Below are 18,805 nucleotides of genomic sequence, written 5' to 3' on the forward strand. Positions count from 1 at the left end.
AACTGTCAGCCACCATAGTCCCCTGCCCCCAGGCTCATAGGGAAAGGGGTTTTAGAAAATGGGTTATACAATGCCTGACTCTGTTGCGACAGCCAGGTGGGATATGGGCTGGGAGGAGCCTGCTCATTGCAGGAGCCCTATGCCCACGGCAAACAGCTCATTCTCCTTTCAGATAAAAACAAAGGGCCACACTGTTTCCTTCACCCCATTGTGCTATGAATGGCACTTCATAAGGCCCTTCCACATACACACACAGAGGAAACTGAGCCTCACACGCACTGGATACCTTGCATGCCTATTGGCACGCAAACACTGAGACCTTAGCTCCTCCTACATTAGCAGATATAGGACTATTTATAGACACTAAAGCAAACACACACAAGGGAAAAATAAGGCTTCATACTACAGGGTAGGGTAACGCCCACTGAGGTTAGTGCCTCTGTAATATCTATGCCCTGCAAAACCTCCTGAAACCAGGGAATATATGAGGAGACCAAGGAAGCTCCCCATACCTATTCCCACTGATGCCTGAGAAATTACCCAGGGCATTCCTTTGCTTGGTGGATCCCCCACACCAATCTCCAGCAAAGGCACAGTTTCTAGACATGCGGAAAACACCACAGGAGATCAAGCCACGCCATACAGAGAGAAGAGTAGGAAGAAGGGAGGGGACCACCGTGCAGTGGGATCAGGGCTGCCACCACCAACCCTGGCATCCCTCCAGCTCTGAGCCTCAGGTGGAAGCTCCATCCTGTCCTAGCTGGAGGGTCTCTCAGGGCTGGGGCTTTAGCAGTACCAGTTTTGGGTCCTGGCTCCCTAGATGTTCTCCCAGCCTGGGCCTTGAGCAGGTTAATTTTTCACTCTAAGGATCAATAAGGTCTAATGATCAGGATTGGATTGAACTCCATCCCAGTCTGAACGAAGCAGGGGCCAGGTCCTGGTCGATCATGAACACTGGCCTCAATTGCTGCTCAACAGGCAAGAAGTAAGGATTAGAGGAAACGCCAATCATTGCTCAGCCTGGTGCTTGTGTCTAAATGCCAATTTTCTCTGGATGTGGCTGGTGCCCTGTGGATCTTGGCAGCACAGGCTGGGAGAGGGGGAGTGTCCCATGAGCCCAGCCTGACCCAGTCTTGCCGGTGATTGCACACCTGTTACTTACATAGTCCTCGGACTCCTCTGGCTGCCACTGACCGCGAGAGAGGGAAAGAAAGGGAGACAGGATGGTGAAAGGTGCTGGAGGGGACCTGGTCCAGGGGACCTGGAGGAAACCTGGCTGATGGAAGACTTGGGCCTCTACAATGCCCACAACGGTAATAGCCCAGCATCACTTTGCCATTCAAAAATTTGAGTTCCAGCATCACTCAGTAAAAGCTGTGTATTCCAGGGCCAAGGAAGGGAGACCTGGAAGGAAGCCTGTCTGAAGGGAGAGGGCAGATTGAAACCAAGGGATAGAGAATTCTAGGTGGAGGTGGTTTGAGAGAGAAGATACTAGATGTGGAGTGGAAGCTCAGAGTTGGGAAGGTAACACATGAGGGGCATTCATATACTCTGTTCACCTGGGTCAGTAGTCCTATCCTTGCCTTAGTATGATTATTCAGTGTATCCATCTACTCACAAAAAGCTGTATGCTAGTGACTCATGTTTGTAATCCTAGCTATTCAGGAGGCTGAGATCTGAGGATTATGGTTTAAACCAGCCAGGGCAGGAAAGTTCATGCAACACTTATTGCCAATTATCCACTAAAAATCCAGAAGTAGAGCTGTAGCTCTAGTGTTAAGAATGCCAGCCTTGAGCAAAAAAGCTAAGGAACAGCACCCAGTCTGAGTTTAAGCCCCAGTGCCAGCACACATACACAAAAAGACAGGGTCTGGGAAGTTGGCTCAGTGGCAGAGTGATTGCCTTGCATGTATGAGGCCCTATGTTCAATTTCCTCAGCACCACATAAGCAGAGAAAAGCTGGAAGTGGTGTTGTGGTTCAAGTGGTAGGACACTAGCCTTGAGCTGAGGAGCTGAGGGACAGCGCCCAGGAACAGAGTTCAGCCCTCAATACCAACCAAAAAAAAAAAAAAAAGAAGAAGAAGAAGGACCCCTAGGCCTAAGGAATGTCCCTGGTTTCCTCCTGTGGGTGTCTGAGAATTAAATTAGACACGCCAGTTTCATAGCTGAGAGTAGGAAACTCTTTAGGCCACTAGTGTGCATAGGTGTACAAGTTGGGTAGGTAATGGGACTGAGGTCTCCAACCTGAGGCATGGTAAAGTAAAGCACAGAAACATAACCCATGACATTGTCTAGGATAAAGGTGCTTTAAGAGTCCTGACCATTCTCAAAGTGCTGGTCTGGCCTCTCTGCCAGGGTGGCTCAAGTTCCCTTTGTCTGGCAAACTCTTGTCAGTCTTTTTTTTTTTTTTTTTGGTCGGTCGTGGGGCTTGAACTCTGGGCTTGGGCGCTGTCCCTCAGCTCTTCAGCTCAAGGCGAGCGCTCTACCACTTGAGCTACAGCGCCACTTCTGGTTTTTCTGGTGGTTTATTGGAGATAGGAGTCTCACGGTCTCTCCTGCCCGGGCTGGCTTTGAACCTCGATCCTCAGATCTCAGCCTCCTGAGTAGCTAGGATTAAGGCGTGAGCCACCAGCGCCCGGCTACTCTTGTCAGTCTTTGGAACAGAATAGGGAAAGATGCTAGACAAGTCTCTAACAGCTGTTGTCACTTTACAGGATGAAGCTAGGCCCAGCTGGTTAGTTTTTCTTGCTTTAGGGGAATTATGGACTGTCCAAGCCAGGTATAGGCATGGAGTTATCACATAGTATCTCTCCTGCATCAGATGCAGAGCAAGAGAGAAGGAAAAAAGAACAAAATGAATAAACAAGGAGTAATAGGGAGGGACAAGGAAGGGGTTGGAGGAGTGTTAAGGGAAGGAAAGGAGAGAGAAGAGTGAGAATATGTTGAACTAGATAAAACCAGAGCAGTGGGGAAGAAAAAGGCAGACTGAGTGTAAAGGACAAAAGGAGATGGAACCATGAGCCTCACAACCAGGCTGAAAAGGAGACAGGTCTAGTTGTAGGGAGGTCTAGGTGTGGGGAGCACATGCTATGTGGTTCTTACTGAACTGATGAGGGCCCTGGTGTAGCAGATGATATGGTAAGTGGAGAAAGACAGGTTGTGGTGCTCTTGGGAGGGAAGTGAAGTAGTCAGGCTGGAGTCTGGATTCTATCTGGTTTCCTCCTGCTCAAAGCACAGGATGCTTTGCCAAGGGTCCACAAGGGCAGGTGTTCTGTTTTCAGTGGCCTACCTGGAGCCTGGGTTCAGGTATACTTCCCCTTAAGGACATAAGGCAAAGAGGGTAGCGTCCCTGATCCTCTGCCCTAGCTACCTTTTCAAAATGCTTGGGATCAGAAGGGAAGACTCAAAGTGGTTTTGCTGGAAGCTCAGTGGCCACAATTGTGGCTCTGGTCCCCTAGAATGGGAGGGGCTGGAGGAAGACATTCTTAGGATGTTCTAGGTAGGTGTGGCCACTGAGGCTTTATGAGGAACCTTCAACCTGTTCCAGGAATGCAGGCAGATAGATAAGCATGCCCTCTACTGCCACCCTTGGTCCTTCAACCCAGGGCAGGCTCATGAGGAAGAGGGCACCCTCTGGGCAGAAAGAAATTTTGCTTTAGAAGGCAGGAATGTTAGCTTCTGCAGCCAGAGGCACAAAGTTCCTGTCTATGTGACTAAGCCTACCCCTCAGCACAGCCAATATAACATGGAATTTATGTTTATACTCCTGGCTCCCAGGGAGAGGTGAGAAGCTAGATAGGAAGGAAATCTAGCATCCTCCCACTGGGACTGGCTGGCTCAGTGCTAGCCCAAGGACCCCCAGGCCCTGATTCTAGATGGGTAAATCTTGAGAGCATGAAGTGAGGTGTTTTCATGCTTGAGTAGATTATTTTGAGAGGGCTCTCAAGTGAAAGTGCAGCCATTTTTCATGGGTCCAGAGACTTGGCCTCCTATCCAAGTTCTGCCACCCACATGCTGGGTTATTCTGGTTACTTGCATGACCTCTCAGTGGTCTATGTTCTCATATGAATAGTACACCAGGTCTCAGAATACCCCAGGGATCTCATGGGAAGTTGGCTCCTCCAGTTGGCTGACAGCACTTGAGATAAACATCAGGGACTGGGCCCTCCTCCTGGAGCTTTGCCATGGCCACTGGCCTTCAGCCAGAGGGTGGGGAAAGAGCCACAAGTCCTTGTCTGCCTTAGGCAGTGGCCAAGAGGGAATGCTTAGCACAGCACTGCCTGGGAAGAAAGCACAGTTCAAAGACCCAGACCAACCACTGCCGCAAATGTGCTTCCTACAAACCATAAAGCCAGACCTGGCAGTGTATAGTGGGGACCTGGGGGGTGAGAGGAAGAGGGGGGATGTCTGACATCTCCTCAGTGTGAATACTGGTAGCTAAGTCAGAGATACCCACCAGGCTAGGACTGGCAGGGCCTGAGCTGGCCCAGCCTGGACAGCTCCAAGAAAAGTATCTCTGGAACCTCATCTCATCTCATTGTTTCCTCATCTCCATGCTACCCACCCCTGGACACAGCAAGCCACCTCTAGGGTAATGACCATATATGTCAGTTGTAGCCCCCAAGGGCAGGAAACAATGCACAATGGTCTTTTTTCACCATTCCAACCACCACCATGCAATGGCGCACCTGAGCCTCAGCCAACATGACGTCCTGGATGACAGGAGGGCCTCGGGGCTCGCCATTCTCTAGTCGTACATAGGTGACCTGGTAGCCACGGATCTGGCCATGTTGCTTACTGGGAACAGGTAGCTTCCAGGAGACATGCACAGCAGTGGAGTTTAGCGGCTCTACCTCCACCTTCCGCGGTGGCCCACTGGGCACTGAGAGTCAAGTAGAGAAGGAAGTCAGGCTTGGTGGTATTGACCCTGGCTCAGGTGGGCACAGCGAACTCCAGTGCCTCCACATCCTATACTCCTAGGAAAAGCCCTAATGTAGTTTCCATGGGCTGGCTGTTCTAGTGATGAACCCTCTGCCTGTCATGGGGAAGAGGTCCCTCTGGCAGGACCACCTCCTTCCACCACCCTGGTAGAAGGGCAGACATGGGGAATAGATGAAGTACTAAGCCTTCAACCAACCAAAGTCAATACAACTTTTCATGGGCACCCATACCTTGTCAATATCCATCCAAGTTGTAGTCCTATTGACTCTATTTATTAGTCTTTTGCACTTCTCTTCCCAATCTTAATCTCCCAAATCTTATGGAGGGCTGCTTTTCCTGCCTTTTTTTTTTTTTGTCAGTCATAGGGCTTGAACTCAGGGCCTAGGCACTGTTCCTGGGCTTCTTTTGCTCAAGGCTAGTACTCTACCACTTTGAGCCACAGCTCTACTTCTGTTTTTCTGATGGTTAGATGTAAGCCTCTTGGACTCTCCCGACTGGGCCAGCTTGAAACTGAGATCCTCAGATCTCAGCTACCTGAGTAGCTAGGCTTATAGGCATCAGCCACCTGTGCCCAGCCTATTCTAGTCATTTAAGGCTTTAGCTGCTTCAAAGACTATTCGAAAAATGGAACTTGGGCCCAGGCTGCCTTAGCTATAGCTCCCCAATTTGGACCATTAGGTCAGAACTGGACTTAAAGCCTGGGCTGGTGGAGGAAAGGTCCTGGATGTCTAGTTCCTAGGCAGTGTGCCTCCCCTTCCACCCCCCGCTTGTGCCAAGGCTGCCTACCGTCTTCATCGGTGCGCACCAGCACTGGGCTGCTCTCAGGGCCAGGGCCCACATCTGTGTGTGCGCGTACCCACACCCGGTACTCCGTCCACTTCTCCAGGCCCACCAGGTCCCAGCTGGAATGCTCGCGGCTGATGCCATCCACCACATGCCGCCCGCGGTCCTCGCCGTCCACTGCCTCATAGGCCACGGAGTACTGGGTGATAACGCCGTTGCGGCTGGCTGCCGGGGGCGGGACCCAACTTACCCGGATGGTGGTAGAGCCCACGCTCACACATGTCACCTTCTGGGGAGGGGCGGAGGGGGCTGGGGAAGACAAATGGAGGGGAAGCAGGCAAATGGAGGGTGGGAATCATGGACATGGCAACTGAGTCACAAGGGACTAGAAACTCACCCAGGCAGGCTACCCCACGTGCTGCAATGGCCATCCAGGGTCCCTCTAGGCAGACTGCCACTGGAACAGCCTGACTCCTTCTGAACTACAGGCTCTTCCAACACACACACACACACACACACACACACACACACACACACACACACACACACACACACACACACACACACACACACACACACACACACACACACACACACACACACACACACACACACACACACACACACACACTAGGCAGACTGCCACTGGAACAGCCTGACTCCTTCTGAACTACAGGCTCTTCCAACACACACACACACACACACACACACACACACACACACACACACACACACACACACACACACACACACACACACCACACACACCTGATAGTATCTTCTCCAGATGTATGCCATCTTGCACAAAACGTACATAGTATCAAATACATATCACAGCATGGAGAATATAATTCTTCTCTTCTGAGGACAAGTGGTCCAAAAGGCTCTTTGGATGTAAGGCTGCTTTAACCTGTGCCTGTCTGTGAGCCTGAGCTCAGGCAACTGAGGAAATAGAAGGCTAGACACAAAGGTAGCCATTTATCCCTCAGGTTTGGAGAAAAAGTACCCAACAGAAGTGCTCCCAACTCAACAGGTCTCTTGAGGGATCAGGAGGCGGTGTCTTCTGTGTCCAACATTCCCAAACACTCTGCACACTGAAAATATCACTGCCAAAGCAAATGCATCCTCACTATCTCAAGTTCTGTCACTACCTTTAGCCCAGGTGACTTCAGCAGCTCTAACTCATTGGTCTCAGCCCCTCTCCTCTCCTCTCCTCTCCTCTGCATGGTTATGGCCACGCTCTGTATAGTACCACTCCTCCAAAATTATGACCTCCAACCTTCTCTACCATCTTGTCCCAGCTCAGCTGCTCTAGGACCCCAGTACTTCTACTCTTCATTCCTTAGGTTGGTCGGTCTATCTATTCATCCATCTCTGCCTTTACTGTCTTTAATATTCAGCTTTCATGCCAAGATCTACCAGCTCACCACTCTCCCCAACTAACTCTCTCACCTACTCATCTGTCCACCTCTGCTGGCCTGTACAAAACATGAATGAAGCAGCACTGAGTAGAACAGGCTGCTTGTCTGGATCTTCTTAGTGGTTTCCCCTGGGACTTCTTGCTGCATATTGGTGTCTGTTCCCTGCCTGGCTCATTCTCCTACTTAATATAGGATGTGACTAACTTTTTCCACACTTTTAAACCTACAGATTCCAGAATAAAGTCTCTTTTTCTCCAGAGGAAATCAAGCTTTCCAACAGCAGCTCACACCATTTCTAGCTATCCAAACCCATCCACTTACCGACATTCTCTCCTAAGAGTGGTGCTGCCATGTCTACAACCAAGCTCTCTCATTACCCATGCCCTGCCTCCTTCTACCTCCAGAGATTCTACCAGTTGAACTGTATCTTTTTCTTCTTGTGTGTGTTTGTGCATGTGCAGGTACTAGTGCTTCAACTCAGGACATGTTCTTGCTTAGCTTTTATGCCCAAGACTAGTACTCTAGCATTTGAACCATACCTCCATTAGTTAATTTGCTGGTTAATTAGAAATAAGAGTCTCACAGACTTTTCTGCCAGGTCTAGCTTAGAACTATAGTCCTCAGTTGTTGGCCTTCTGAGTAGCCAGAAGTAAGAACAGTCATTAGCCACCAGCATCCAGCCTTAATCTGTCTCTTTTCTGTGTTCCCTGTTTTCTCCTACTGACTCCCAACAGCATTTAAATATATTCAAGATCTTCTTCCTACCTTAAAAGAAAGCCCCATATTCAATGCTAACGTCTCCCTCTCCAGTTACCATGCTTTTCTTCATAGCTGAACTTGACATCCTCGGGGCTTGCTGTCCTACTTCCTCATTTCCCATAGTCCCCATGCTACTCTTAACTCTTATCAGGTCCACTCTTCCACCCACTAGATTCAGCAAGAAAGGAAGGCCTGAATTCCTCTGCTTCTGCCTTACTCCAAAGCAGCAAGAGGTCTACTTCTCAAAACAACTTTCAATTTCCAAGACACTACATGTTCTTGATTTAGTCCCATTTCATGTCCTCCCATCCCCCCTTAAGTACCTCTGCCTTTGGACAGCACACAGCATGTTTTGTTTTGTTTTTTGAGGGGGGGGTCTGGTCGTGGGACCTGAACTCTGGGTCTAGGCGCTGTCCCTCAGCTCTTTAGCTCAAGGCTAGCACTCTACCACTTGAGCCACAGTGCCACTTCCGGCTTTTTTCTTTTTGCTTATGTGGTACTGAGGAATCGAACCTAGGGCCTCAGGCATGCAAGGCAAGTGCTCTACCACTGAGCCACCTTCCCAGCCTAGCACACAACATCTTGAACTGCAAGTTCTCCAAACTAGGTAAACTTGTGTGTGTGTGTGTGTGTGTGTGTGTGTGTGGTGTGGTGTGTGTGTGTGTGTGCGCGCGCGTGTGTATGCGCACGTGAGCTGGTACTGGAGCTAAAACTCAGGGCCTCCTGCTCTTGCTTGGCTTTCTTGTTTGCTACTGGCACTCGACCACATGATCCACACCTTCAGTGTGGCATTTTTCTGGTTAACTGAACATCAAGTCTTGCTACAAGAAAACTAGGCTAACTTCAAATTGAGAACCTTTCAGGCCTCAATGTCCTGACTAGGATTACAGGTGTGTGTCACTGGCACCCAGTAAGGTGCCCTCTTTATATTTATTTCCTAATCTGGTAGTAGTATGCACTTCTCAGATCTCATATACCAGACCAAGATATACCTGGTTCCTGTACCTTCTCTTTCTTTCCCCCATTCTCAATCCATCACCAACTCCTGGATAAGTGGTATAACAGACAACTCTTAAATCGCCACCACCTCAACCTCAGCTGAGCCATCATCCTTTGCTTAGGCCAGTGTGCAAAGGCTTCTGAGTGATCTCCTGATTCTGTGTGAGCTTCCCTATTCACCCTCAACACAACAGCCAGAGCCAGTGCCTTCTGTCCCCAGGCTCTTACTGCTATGGATCCAGCCGCTGTTCTAGCCACAGTGCTAAGGCCTCTGGCTCTGTGTTATCTGTTCCTTTTGTTTCCTTTTTTTTTTTTTTTTTTGTCGGTCGTGGGTCTTGAACTCTGGGCCTGAGTGCTATCCCTCAGCTCTTCAGCCCAAGGCAAGCACTCTACCACTTGAGCCCCAGCCTCTTCCGGTTTTCTGAGTGGTTTATTGGGAGATTAAGAATTTCATAGCCTTTCCTGCCCCAGCTGGCTTTGAACCGAGATCCTCAGATCTCAGCCTCCTAAGTAGCTAGGATTACATGCGTGAGCCACCAGTGGCTGGCTTCGGTTCCTGTTCTTACCCAGTTGGCTGCCACTTTCAGGCCTCAGTGATTTTTACCTCTCCAAGGAATCTCTCTATGACCCCTCGCCAGGGGAGGTTCCCATACTATCATCTCTCTACCTGGTGATCTTCTTAATCCTACTTCGCACCAATGCAATTAAAAGCTCATTTGGGTAATAACATGTGGATTCCTGTCTTACTTAACGGTAGAGTCCCTGTGGGCAGAGGCCATTCTGCCAGCTCTGTACTACTCATAGGGCCTGGTTCCCAGCAGGCATATTGCAGGTGTGCTTCAAGAATGAATCCATGAACCCAAGGTCACATGCAGTCTCTAGACATCACTGGTTCATACACAGTCCTAAACCATAGGAATTTCATATATACTGTCATGTTTAGGGCTATCATATGTGGTTACCTTCTCAATCACATGGTGCCATTCAGCCAGCCACACCATGGCCACAAAAATCAAATACCATCAGATGATTACAGAGTATCATGCCCAGAGTCTCTCACAAACATAGCACCGAATGGTCTGTCATCTTCATCTGATGAACTACACAGACCCATTCATAGGACCAACAGGGTCATCACAATTACCCACAGTAACAGTTACAAAGGCCGTACCCATGATCCACTGGCACCTGCCGACCAGGTATAATCAGGTGTAGGCTCATAGAAGTTGCACATATAGGGGCTGGGAAGGTGGCTCAGTGGTAGAGCGCTTGCCTTGCATGCCTGAGGCTCTGGGTTCGATTCCTCAGCACCACATAAGCAAAAAGAAAAAAGCTGGAAGTGGCACTGTGGCTCAAGTGGTAGAGCACTAGCCTTGAGCTGAAGAGCTGAGGGATAGCGCCCAGGCCCAGAGGTCAGGCCCCATGACTGGAAACCCCCCCCCCCCAAAGAAAAGAAGTTGCACATATACATTCATACTGTCAGTCTCACACATGCAGAATACAACACCTCATGCCACACAATCACCACACAAATGACATGGTTCCTCAGGCAGACATGGGAGCATATTCTATGCAGTCAGATTATCATAGACTTGTCCCTAAGCACAGTGACCTCAGGGAGATAACACAACTCACAAGTAAGTAGTATGAGAAAGGGGATGGGGAAGATGAAATGTAGGGCTATGGAAAAGGAAGACAACTGCCAAAGCAGGTATGAGATATGGCAAAGTCACCACTAAGTCACTGGTATGACCCAACTGGAGGGAGGTCAGAGAACAAAGATGAGTCACAGATATAGAACTTACCTGGGCGAGAGGGAAAGGAGAAAGGAGGCTGGGCAGAGAGTGTAGCAGCCTCCTGGTCACAGACTAGGGAAGACTTACCTGTCCTTTGCTTAGGGTCCAGACTCAGCCCAGATGAGAGACCAATACTGGACCCAATATTCATTCATGTGATCAGAGGGAAAGTTGTGTGCATGTGTGTCTATGTGAGTGTCCCAGCCCAGGTGTGACAGTAGTGGCCTCCGGAGACACTTACTGGACTGTGCTGTGCGGGCCTCTATGGTGGGCGTGAAGACGCCCACCCCCATATCCGAGCGGGCGGCCAGCTGGAAGCGGTACAACGTGTCAGGCTTCAGGTCCTCTAGAGTGTAGGAGGAGGTAGGGTCGAAGGTCACCTTGTGCTGGAAGAGCAGGGGGCACGCACTCACTGCTTAGACCTCAATGGCCATCAGAGACTGTTCCCCAGGTGGGCTTCCACTTGTCCTCTGTGAGCCCACCATGGCTATAGGAGGCAGACCACAAGGTCATGTGGAACCCACAAGGAATAAATGACCTGGCCCACACCACAGGTGCCTCATGGACCACAGGCCATAGAAGCCACCAGGGATACATGGCCCTAAGGGAACTTCAGGGTTCTGCCATTACCAATTAACTCACAGAGCCCAGGAGAACCACAGGCAAACCTTAGGAACTCTGCCTCAAGCACAGAAGTGGCAAGTATACAGAATTATATAAGCCACAGACTCCACAGAAAAGGCAGTCTGTGCCCACATGAGCCACAAAAACCATGACAGCCTGCCTGGGGACACCCACCAAAGACCCTCAGGAACAGAGAACCCTTCCTTCCCCCTCTGTGTCCCCTATGGCTCACCTGTTGGCCTTCATCCTCTGCTGCCCAGTACACCAACTCATACTTGATGATACGCTCCTGTGGGGGCAGCAGCCAGGAGAGTTGGATCCTGGTGTCCGATTCAGCCTCTGCTTGGAAGTCTGCCGGCTGTGCTGGCACTGTAATACCCATCGCAGGCTCTGTCAGCTTTGCAACACCCCAAGGGCAGGGGCACCCAGGGAAAGAGAAGGGGCTCAACACACACTCTCTCATCCTGTATCCCAAGTGACCATGCATCTATGGAATATGTTGCTCTTATCCTCCCTCAGCTCTCAATCGCACAGCCTGAGGGAGGAAGGGCTCCACCACAGCCTCTCTGCAGCCCATCCCAGTGCCCAGTCCCACCTACCTCCCTGCTGTGTCTTGACCTGGATGGTGGGGCTAGGTGGGCCATCGCCCACAGCAGTGAAGGCAAGTACTCGCAGGCTGTAGGTGATGCCAGGCAACAAGCTGCCCACAGTGGTAAGGAGCCCCGCATCAGTATTGTGCTTATGCCAGGCACTCAGGGGGCGGCGTGAGTCTGGAGTATAATAAACTCGGTATCCCCGCACCAGGCCGTTGGGCTCCTCAGGTGGCTCCCACTGCACCAGCATGGTGCTGGCACTCAGCATGCGAGCCTGCACACGGCGTGGAGGGCTGGAGGGAGCTTGCTCACCCGTGCGTGCTCGCACGGACTCACTGGGTGGTCCTCGCCCAATGCTGTTCACCGCCAGCACTCGGAAGGCGTATTCTGAGAAAGGGCTAAGGCCACCGATGCTGTAGCGGGTAGTGGCTACCCCATCTACCTCCTGAAAGGGGCCCTCTGTGCCAGCTGCACGGTATTGGATGCCATAGTAGGACACAGGCTCCGCGTTTCCAGAGTCCCAGGTCAGAGTGACGCTGGTGGCAGTTGTCTCTGTTACCAGAAGATCAATTGGAGGCTTTGGCAGAGCTGGGGACAAAGTATAACACTTAGGACTTCCTGAGGTCCTGACCTGGGAAGCAATCCAACCCTTGAGCATCATCCATAAGCATGTGACCATAGCCTATCTTGAAGACTAGCGCCTAGAAGGGTACAGCAAATCAGGCCCACTGGTACTTCTGGAGAGCCTTGGGTCATACCCAATGCAAGTATGTAACAAATTGGCCTACTACCTAGTAACAAATAGACTCAGAGGTGGTATGTTCTTTGAGGTCCCATGATGATGAAAATCAATCATCCAGACTAGATAACAGACACAATTCTGTAGCTTACCTATACTTATCTGGTGGCAAGTGTTTAACAAGTGTGTGAGAGGGAGATATTTCCTAAGGGGCTGGCCCTGGAGTTTAGAATGAGAGATGGGGCTAACATACTCCATAGATTGGCTCAAGTGGAAGGTAGAGAAATCTCAGATACACAATTATCCAATGAATAATTATGGATTTCCCGCTAAATAACCAGAAAATGCATGGGAGAAATAGTGCCACAGAGTGACATTCTTGTCCTCATGGAGTTTATACTCCAGTGAGAGAATCATTGAACAAGTTGATGATAATCATGTACAAGGACAGCAGGAAAAGGTTGATGAGATACAGAAAAATCCACATAATCTCCTTAGGTGGGGTGATCGAGGAGGGAAAGTGTTACAACTTGAGGTATGAGGGGAATAGAGCCAGTGACAAGAAGGGCTGGGCAGGAAGGGAGCAAGGCAAACTGAAAACATTGTATATCAATGCATGCTAAGGACAGAAGGCAAGCTAGCCTTAGGGGACCCATGGTAAAAGTCCTAATCTTTATCCCAAGAGCAATGAGAGTCACTGACAGTTGTTTCTCCCTTTTTGAATGGAAGGATCAAGGGTGAATAAATGCAGCAGTGGTACTCACTAGAGACTATGTTGAAAATGAACTATACAACTTGAGGGTGGGCATGGGAAGGAGGAACTGGGAGAGAACAAGGGAAGGGGTGACATTGTCCAAAAAGGAATGTATTCTTTTCCTGACTTATATAATTCTAACCCCTCTGTGTATCTCCTTTTGAGTAACAATTTAAAACAGTCAAAATAAAATACAACATGGGAGTGACATGGGCTGGAGGACAGTTCAGTGGCATAGTGTTTGCTTAGCATACATGAGGCCCTGAGTGTATTCCCCATCACTATGCAAAAGACGGGGGGGCATGGAATAACATGATCCTAGTTCATATCTTAAAAAGATCACTGAAGGGCTGAGAAGGTGGCTCAGTGGTAGAGCGCTTGCCTTGCATGCCTGAGGCCCTGGGTTCGATTCCTCAGCACCACATAAGCAAAAAGAAAAAAGCCGGAAGTGGCGCTGTGGCTCAACTGGTAGAGCACTAGCCTTGAGCTGAAGAGTTGAAGCCTTGAGCTGAAGAGTTGAAGGACAGCGCCCAGGCCTAGAGTTCAGGCCCCACAACGGGACCCCCGCCCCCCCCCCCCAAAAAAAAAAGATCACTCAAATTGCAGAATAGAGGATGGATAAGAGGCAGGCAAGAACAGAAGCAGGGTAACCAGTAAAGTCTATCACATCTGTATTATGTACATATGTCTGCTCCTAGGACTCCATGAACAGAGAACCCCAAACCCTAAATGACTACTTTTTTTTGGTCAGTCGTGGGGCTTGAACTCTGGGCCTGGGCGCTGTCCCTGCGTTCTTCAGCTCAAGGCAAGCGCTCTACTGCTTGAGCCACAGCCTACTTCCAGTTTTCTAGTGGTTTTTTTGGAGATAAGAGTCTCATGGATGTGCCTGCCCGGGCTGGCTTTGAACCACGATCCTCAGGTCTCAGCCTCCTGAGTAGCTAGGATTACAGGCGTGAGCCACCAGCACCCAGCTAAATGACTATTACTCTACCACGTTTCTAGGATGCTGTCCAGTCCAAGGGTCTGGTACTTTGAAGTAGTTGGGAAGAGGCCGAAGATTCAGATCACCTAGGTTTAAGTCCTTGCTCTGTCATTTACTTCTGTGTGACTCTGGGCAAATAATGTAGCCTTTCTGTACCTTAGTTCCTTCATTTACAGAACATATAAGAGCATCTATTGCCCAGACTAAAGCTAAAACAAGATAAAATAAACTGTATTTATCAGCATGATGCCTGCAACTCAGTATGTGCTAGCTATTGTCATTAAGGCCATGAATAACAGAAGCCCCTCTTCCTCCAATGGTACAGAGGATCCAAGACAGGGTACCCAGAAGAGGGTAATGATGGACACCTTTATCTTGTCTATGCCCATAGTAGCCAGCTTTTACTCATTTGCTATAGGAGCTAGGATTTCTTAGAAGCCTCCGTGACAGGGAAGGGCACCAGCTGTGGCAGGTACCTGGTTTACTTACCTTTCACTGTGACCTGGGCTGTGGCTTCTATCATACCCAACGAGGAGATGGCCACACAGGTGTAGTTGGCAGAGCGTACAACATTGCTGAGCTCCAGCACATTGCGGCCAACTGGCATCTCGTCCTCCTTGGTGAGCTCCTCAGCCCCCATCATCCACTTCACATAGGGCATGGGTGCACCCACTGCCACACATGTCAGGTTCACACTGCCACCAGGCATCACCTCCTGGCTGCTGGGAGGGATGGAGAAACGAGGAGCCACACGGCGCACTGCAGGAGGAGGGAGAGAGACACTCACAGGCTAGGTAGGACACGAGTTTGTAAGGAAGGGCAGGGGCCCCTCATCCAGGAAGCTCCTCTTGTCAGAGCCAAGCCCATGCTCAGAGACAGGAGGGGTGGTGTCCCTGGACCCTGGCTCACCATATCCCACCCCACTTTGGGGCTACAAGTAGTTCCTGCACTCAGGGACCATCTGGAATAGCACATCTTAATGAAAGTTCTTATAATCAAGTTCCCATTTTATAGCCTGAGACATTGAGGCCCAGAAAAATTCTGTCTGTCCAGGGCCACAGACAGAAGACTCAGTGCAAGGTTCAGGCCTGGTCAAGGCCACAACCTAGCTTACTTCTGACCCCCTCCCCATGCATCTCCAGAGGGACCAGCTGGGGTACCAGAGAAATCCAGGCCCTAGGGTCAGGGTCCTCACAGCATGGTTGGGGCAGAGCAGTCCTCTACCTCCAGGCCAAGGGAAAGAGAAATGGCATGACCACCTGCTGGGCCTCAGCTGTGCTTGAGGTACAGCCTGGAACCCAGGAGGGCTGGGCCAGGGCAAGGGGTGAGGCGGGCCAGGGACGTGGTCTGCGGGCAGGATGGGCATGACGATGGCAGTAACATGATGAGGGCACTGAACAGACTGCATTCTGTGCCAGTGAGCAAGGATCTCAAGAGGGAGGGTGGCTGTGTTTGGACACAACTCCCCACCTTAGACTCCCCTGGCCAGAAGTTGTCCTCAACTTCTCAGTCCAGGGTGCAGCCTGGGAACACCCCCTGAAATCGCAAGCTTGGTACAGACATTTGGAGCATGCAGAGAGAGGGGAAGACAGACAAGACCTAGCTACACGCAGGCATGTGTGGCATGCAGACAGGTCATGCAGCTGCTGGGCAAAGGCTCGGGTGTGTCCTAATGGGTACCGTTACACATAGGACTGGAGAAAGCAGACAGTGAGACTAAGTGACCCCAGGGCACTATGAGACACAACTTTCCAAGAAGCCTTGCTGGAGAGACGAGGCATGCAAAGGACCAGTGATACCCGATCAGGAGCAACTCACACAGTCCTGTATCACAGCATCAGAGCTGAAACACTGGGTCCAACCTCTGACCTAACTACATAAGGGTCAAACTGAGGCCAAGAGTCAAGACATTCACTAAGTCACCCCATGGTGCTAATACCATTCACTGCCTAACTTTCAAATCTTATTTATTTCTCTCCAAATACATGGGTAACTATTTCTAAATTACAAGCCACCACCTCGCTCCTTGGGTTACAAGTGGATGCCATCTTCACTGGTTTTCCTGCATTGTATCATCTTCTGTGCCCCACCTAATTGACTTCCCATAAACAGGTGGCAGAAATCTGCCACTCCTCCATTTAACAAGCTCCTGCATGGTTTCCAATTGTACCTTTACCAGCCTATGAGACCTTGCACAGCCCTTGTTTCCAATACTTCTGTGGCCTGCTTCACTCTGAGTCCTCTAGAGAGAAAAACACTGGAAAGACACAGGAGAAGCTGGGCACTGGTGGCTTACACTTATAATCCTAGCTACTCAGGAGGTTGAGATCTGAGGATCATGGTTCAAAGCCAGCCTGGGCAAGAAGATCTGTGAGACTCTTATCTCCAATTACCCACCTTAAAACTGGAAGTGGCACTGTGGCTCATGTGGTAGAGCGCTAGCCTTGAGCTTAAGAGCTTAGGAACAGTACCCAGTTCCAGAGTTCAAACCCCACAACCAACAACAACAACAACAACAAAAAACCGGGAGAATGCTTAAGAACAAAGGTGCCAACAGTGGAGAGCAAACAGCCTGACCAAACTGAATATCCAACTCTAGCCCTTCCCAACATCAAATCTACTTCTACAATTTTTAAGTTTTTAGTTTTGTAACACCAGAGAGTCCTTATTCTGTTTACATTAGTTTAAGTGGAGTGTGTGTGTGTGTATGTGTGCGCGCGCGCGCGCGTGTGTGTGTGTGTCGCGCTCGCACGCACGCGCGCTTGCCAGTCCTGGGCTTGAACTCAAGGTTTGGGTGCTATTCTTGAGCTTCATTTGCTCAAGGCCAATGCTCTACCACTTGAGCCACAGCTCCACTTTTGTGTTTGTTTGTTTTTAGTAATTTATTAGAGATAGTCTCAGGAAATTTCCTGACTAGGCTGGCTTTGAACTGCGATCCTTAGATCTCAGTCTCCTGAGTTGCTAGTATTACAAGCATGAGCCACTGGAGCCCAGCTTAAGTAGATGTTTTTATCATCTTTCCTAAATGCCAGGAATCAAGGATGATGATAATGTGTCACAAGTCCAGTATTTCTCATAGCAGAGAACAGGTGGATTCAGGGTGATGACTGGCAAGAGCCCCTTTCAAGAACTCCCTTCAGCTGGCACAAGGAGTGGTACAAATAGGCTGCTGCCAGTCTGGGCTCTGGAGCTAGCCCAAGGGGCAGGTGCTGTGAGGTGAGGCACAGGCTGTGTGCAGACATAAGACCAGGCCTGCTGAGGATGAGTTCCAGAAGGAGAAGAAACTGTAACTGACCCAGTCTCTCTGTCATTTTGGCCAGTTGCTCCTTCTGCTCCCTGTTGAGGAGTACAGTTAACGGATTCAAGAGAAAACCATTCTCAAGCACCACAGTGGCCAGAGGCTCCTATGCCATTGCCTCATAAGCACAGATAAGGGGAGACAACACTGACATTTTTTTTTTTTTTTTTGCCAGTCCTGGTGAACTCAGGGGCTAGGCACTGTTCCTGAGCTTCTTTTGCTCAAGGCTAGCACTCTACAACTTGAGCCACAGTGCTACTTCTGCTTTTTCTGTTTATGTGGTACTGAGCAATCAAACCCAGGGCTTCATGCATGCTAGGCAAGCACTCTACCACTAAGCTACCTTCTCAGCCCACACTGACACTTTTATATCCCACCTTCAAAAATATAGTAGATTTGTGTGGTGAAAAGCTTTAGAGCCCTGGCTAACAAGGCTTTGGGGCTAAAGCCAGTAGGAAATGCAGCTCCAGCTGGTATAAGAATGGGATTTTGAGGGGCTGGGAGGTGGCTCAGTGATAGAGTGCTTGCCTTGCATGCATGAGGCCCTGGGTTCGATTCCTCAGCACCACATAAACAGAAAAGGCCAGAAGTGGCGCTGTGGCTCAAGCGGTAGAGCGCTCGCCTTGAGCTGAAGAGCTGAGGGACAGTGCTCAGGCCCAGAGTTCAGATCCACGACCGGCAAAAAAAAAAAAAAAAGAATGGGATTTTGAGGGAGGAACTGGTGGTTCACATCTGTAATCTTAGCTATTTAGGATGTGGAGACCTGAGGATCACATTCTGAAGCCAGCCTTGGCAGACAAACCCAAGAGACTCATTTCCAATTAACTAGTAAAAAGTGGGCTGGGAAGGTGGCTCAGTGGTAGAGCGCTTGCCTTGCATGCATCAGTCCCTGGGTTCAATTCCTCAGCACCACATAAGCAAAAAGAAAAAAGCTGGAAGTGGCACTGTGGCTCAAGTGGTAGAGCGCTAGCCTTGAGCTAAAGAGCTGAGGGACAGTGCCCAGGCCTAGAGTTCAGGCTCCGCGACCGGACCCCCCCCCCCCCCCCAAAAAAAAAACAAAGTAAAAAGTGAGCAGTAGAGGTATGGTTCAAGTGGTAAGAATGTCAGCTATAAATG

General features: G+C 49.9%; 1 protein-coding gene across 14 annotated transcripts in view; it reads right to left on the reverse strand.

The window, feature by feature from the left end:
* Positions 1-18,805, reverse strand: part of LOC138803435 (receptor-type tyrosine-protein phosphatase F) — a 91,670-nt gene that overhangs the window by 19,074 nt on the left and 53,791 nt on the right. For 7 of the 14 annotated variants that reach the window (XM_069987440.1, XM_069987438.1, XM_069987439.1 and 4 more), the window contains 7 exons: positions 14,881-15,150; positions 11,923-12,504; positions 11,556-11,692; positions 10,941-11,085; positions 5,728-6,033; positions 4,689-4,882; positions 1,163-1,189 (listed from right to left, as the gene is read on the reverse strand). In XM_069987440.1, coding sequence (XP_069843541.1) covers positions 1,163-1,189; positions 4,689-4,882; positions 5,728-6,033; positions 10,941-11,085; positions 11,556-11,692; positions 11,923-12,504; positions 14,881-15,150 — 1,661 coding nt within the window. The remainder of the gene's footprint in view (positions 1-1,162; positions 1,190-4,688; positions 4,883-5,727; positions 6,034-10,940; positions 11,086-11,555; positions 11,693-11,922; positions 12,505-14,880; positions 15,151-18,805) is intronic. The other 7 variants (XM_069987442.1, XM_069987445.1, XM_069987447.1 and 4 more) reach the window with 3 other exon arrangements.

This window comes from Dipodomys merriami, unplaced genomic scaffold (genome assembly GCF_024711535.1).
Source record: "Dipodomys merriami isolate MVZ:Mamm:240054 unplaced genomic scaffold, mDipMer1.0.p SCAF_34, whole genome shotgun sequence".
Classification (NCBI taxonomy): Eukaryota; Metazoa; Chordata; class Mammalia; order Rodentia; family Heteromyidae; genus Dipodomys; species Dipodomys merriami.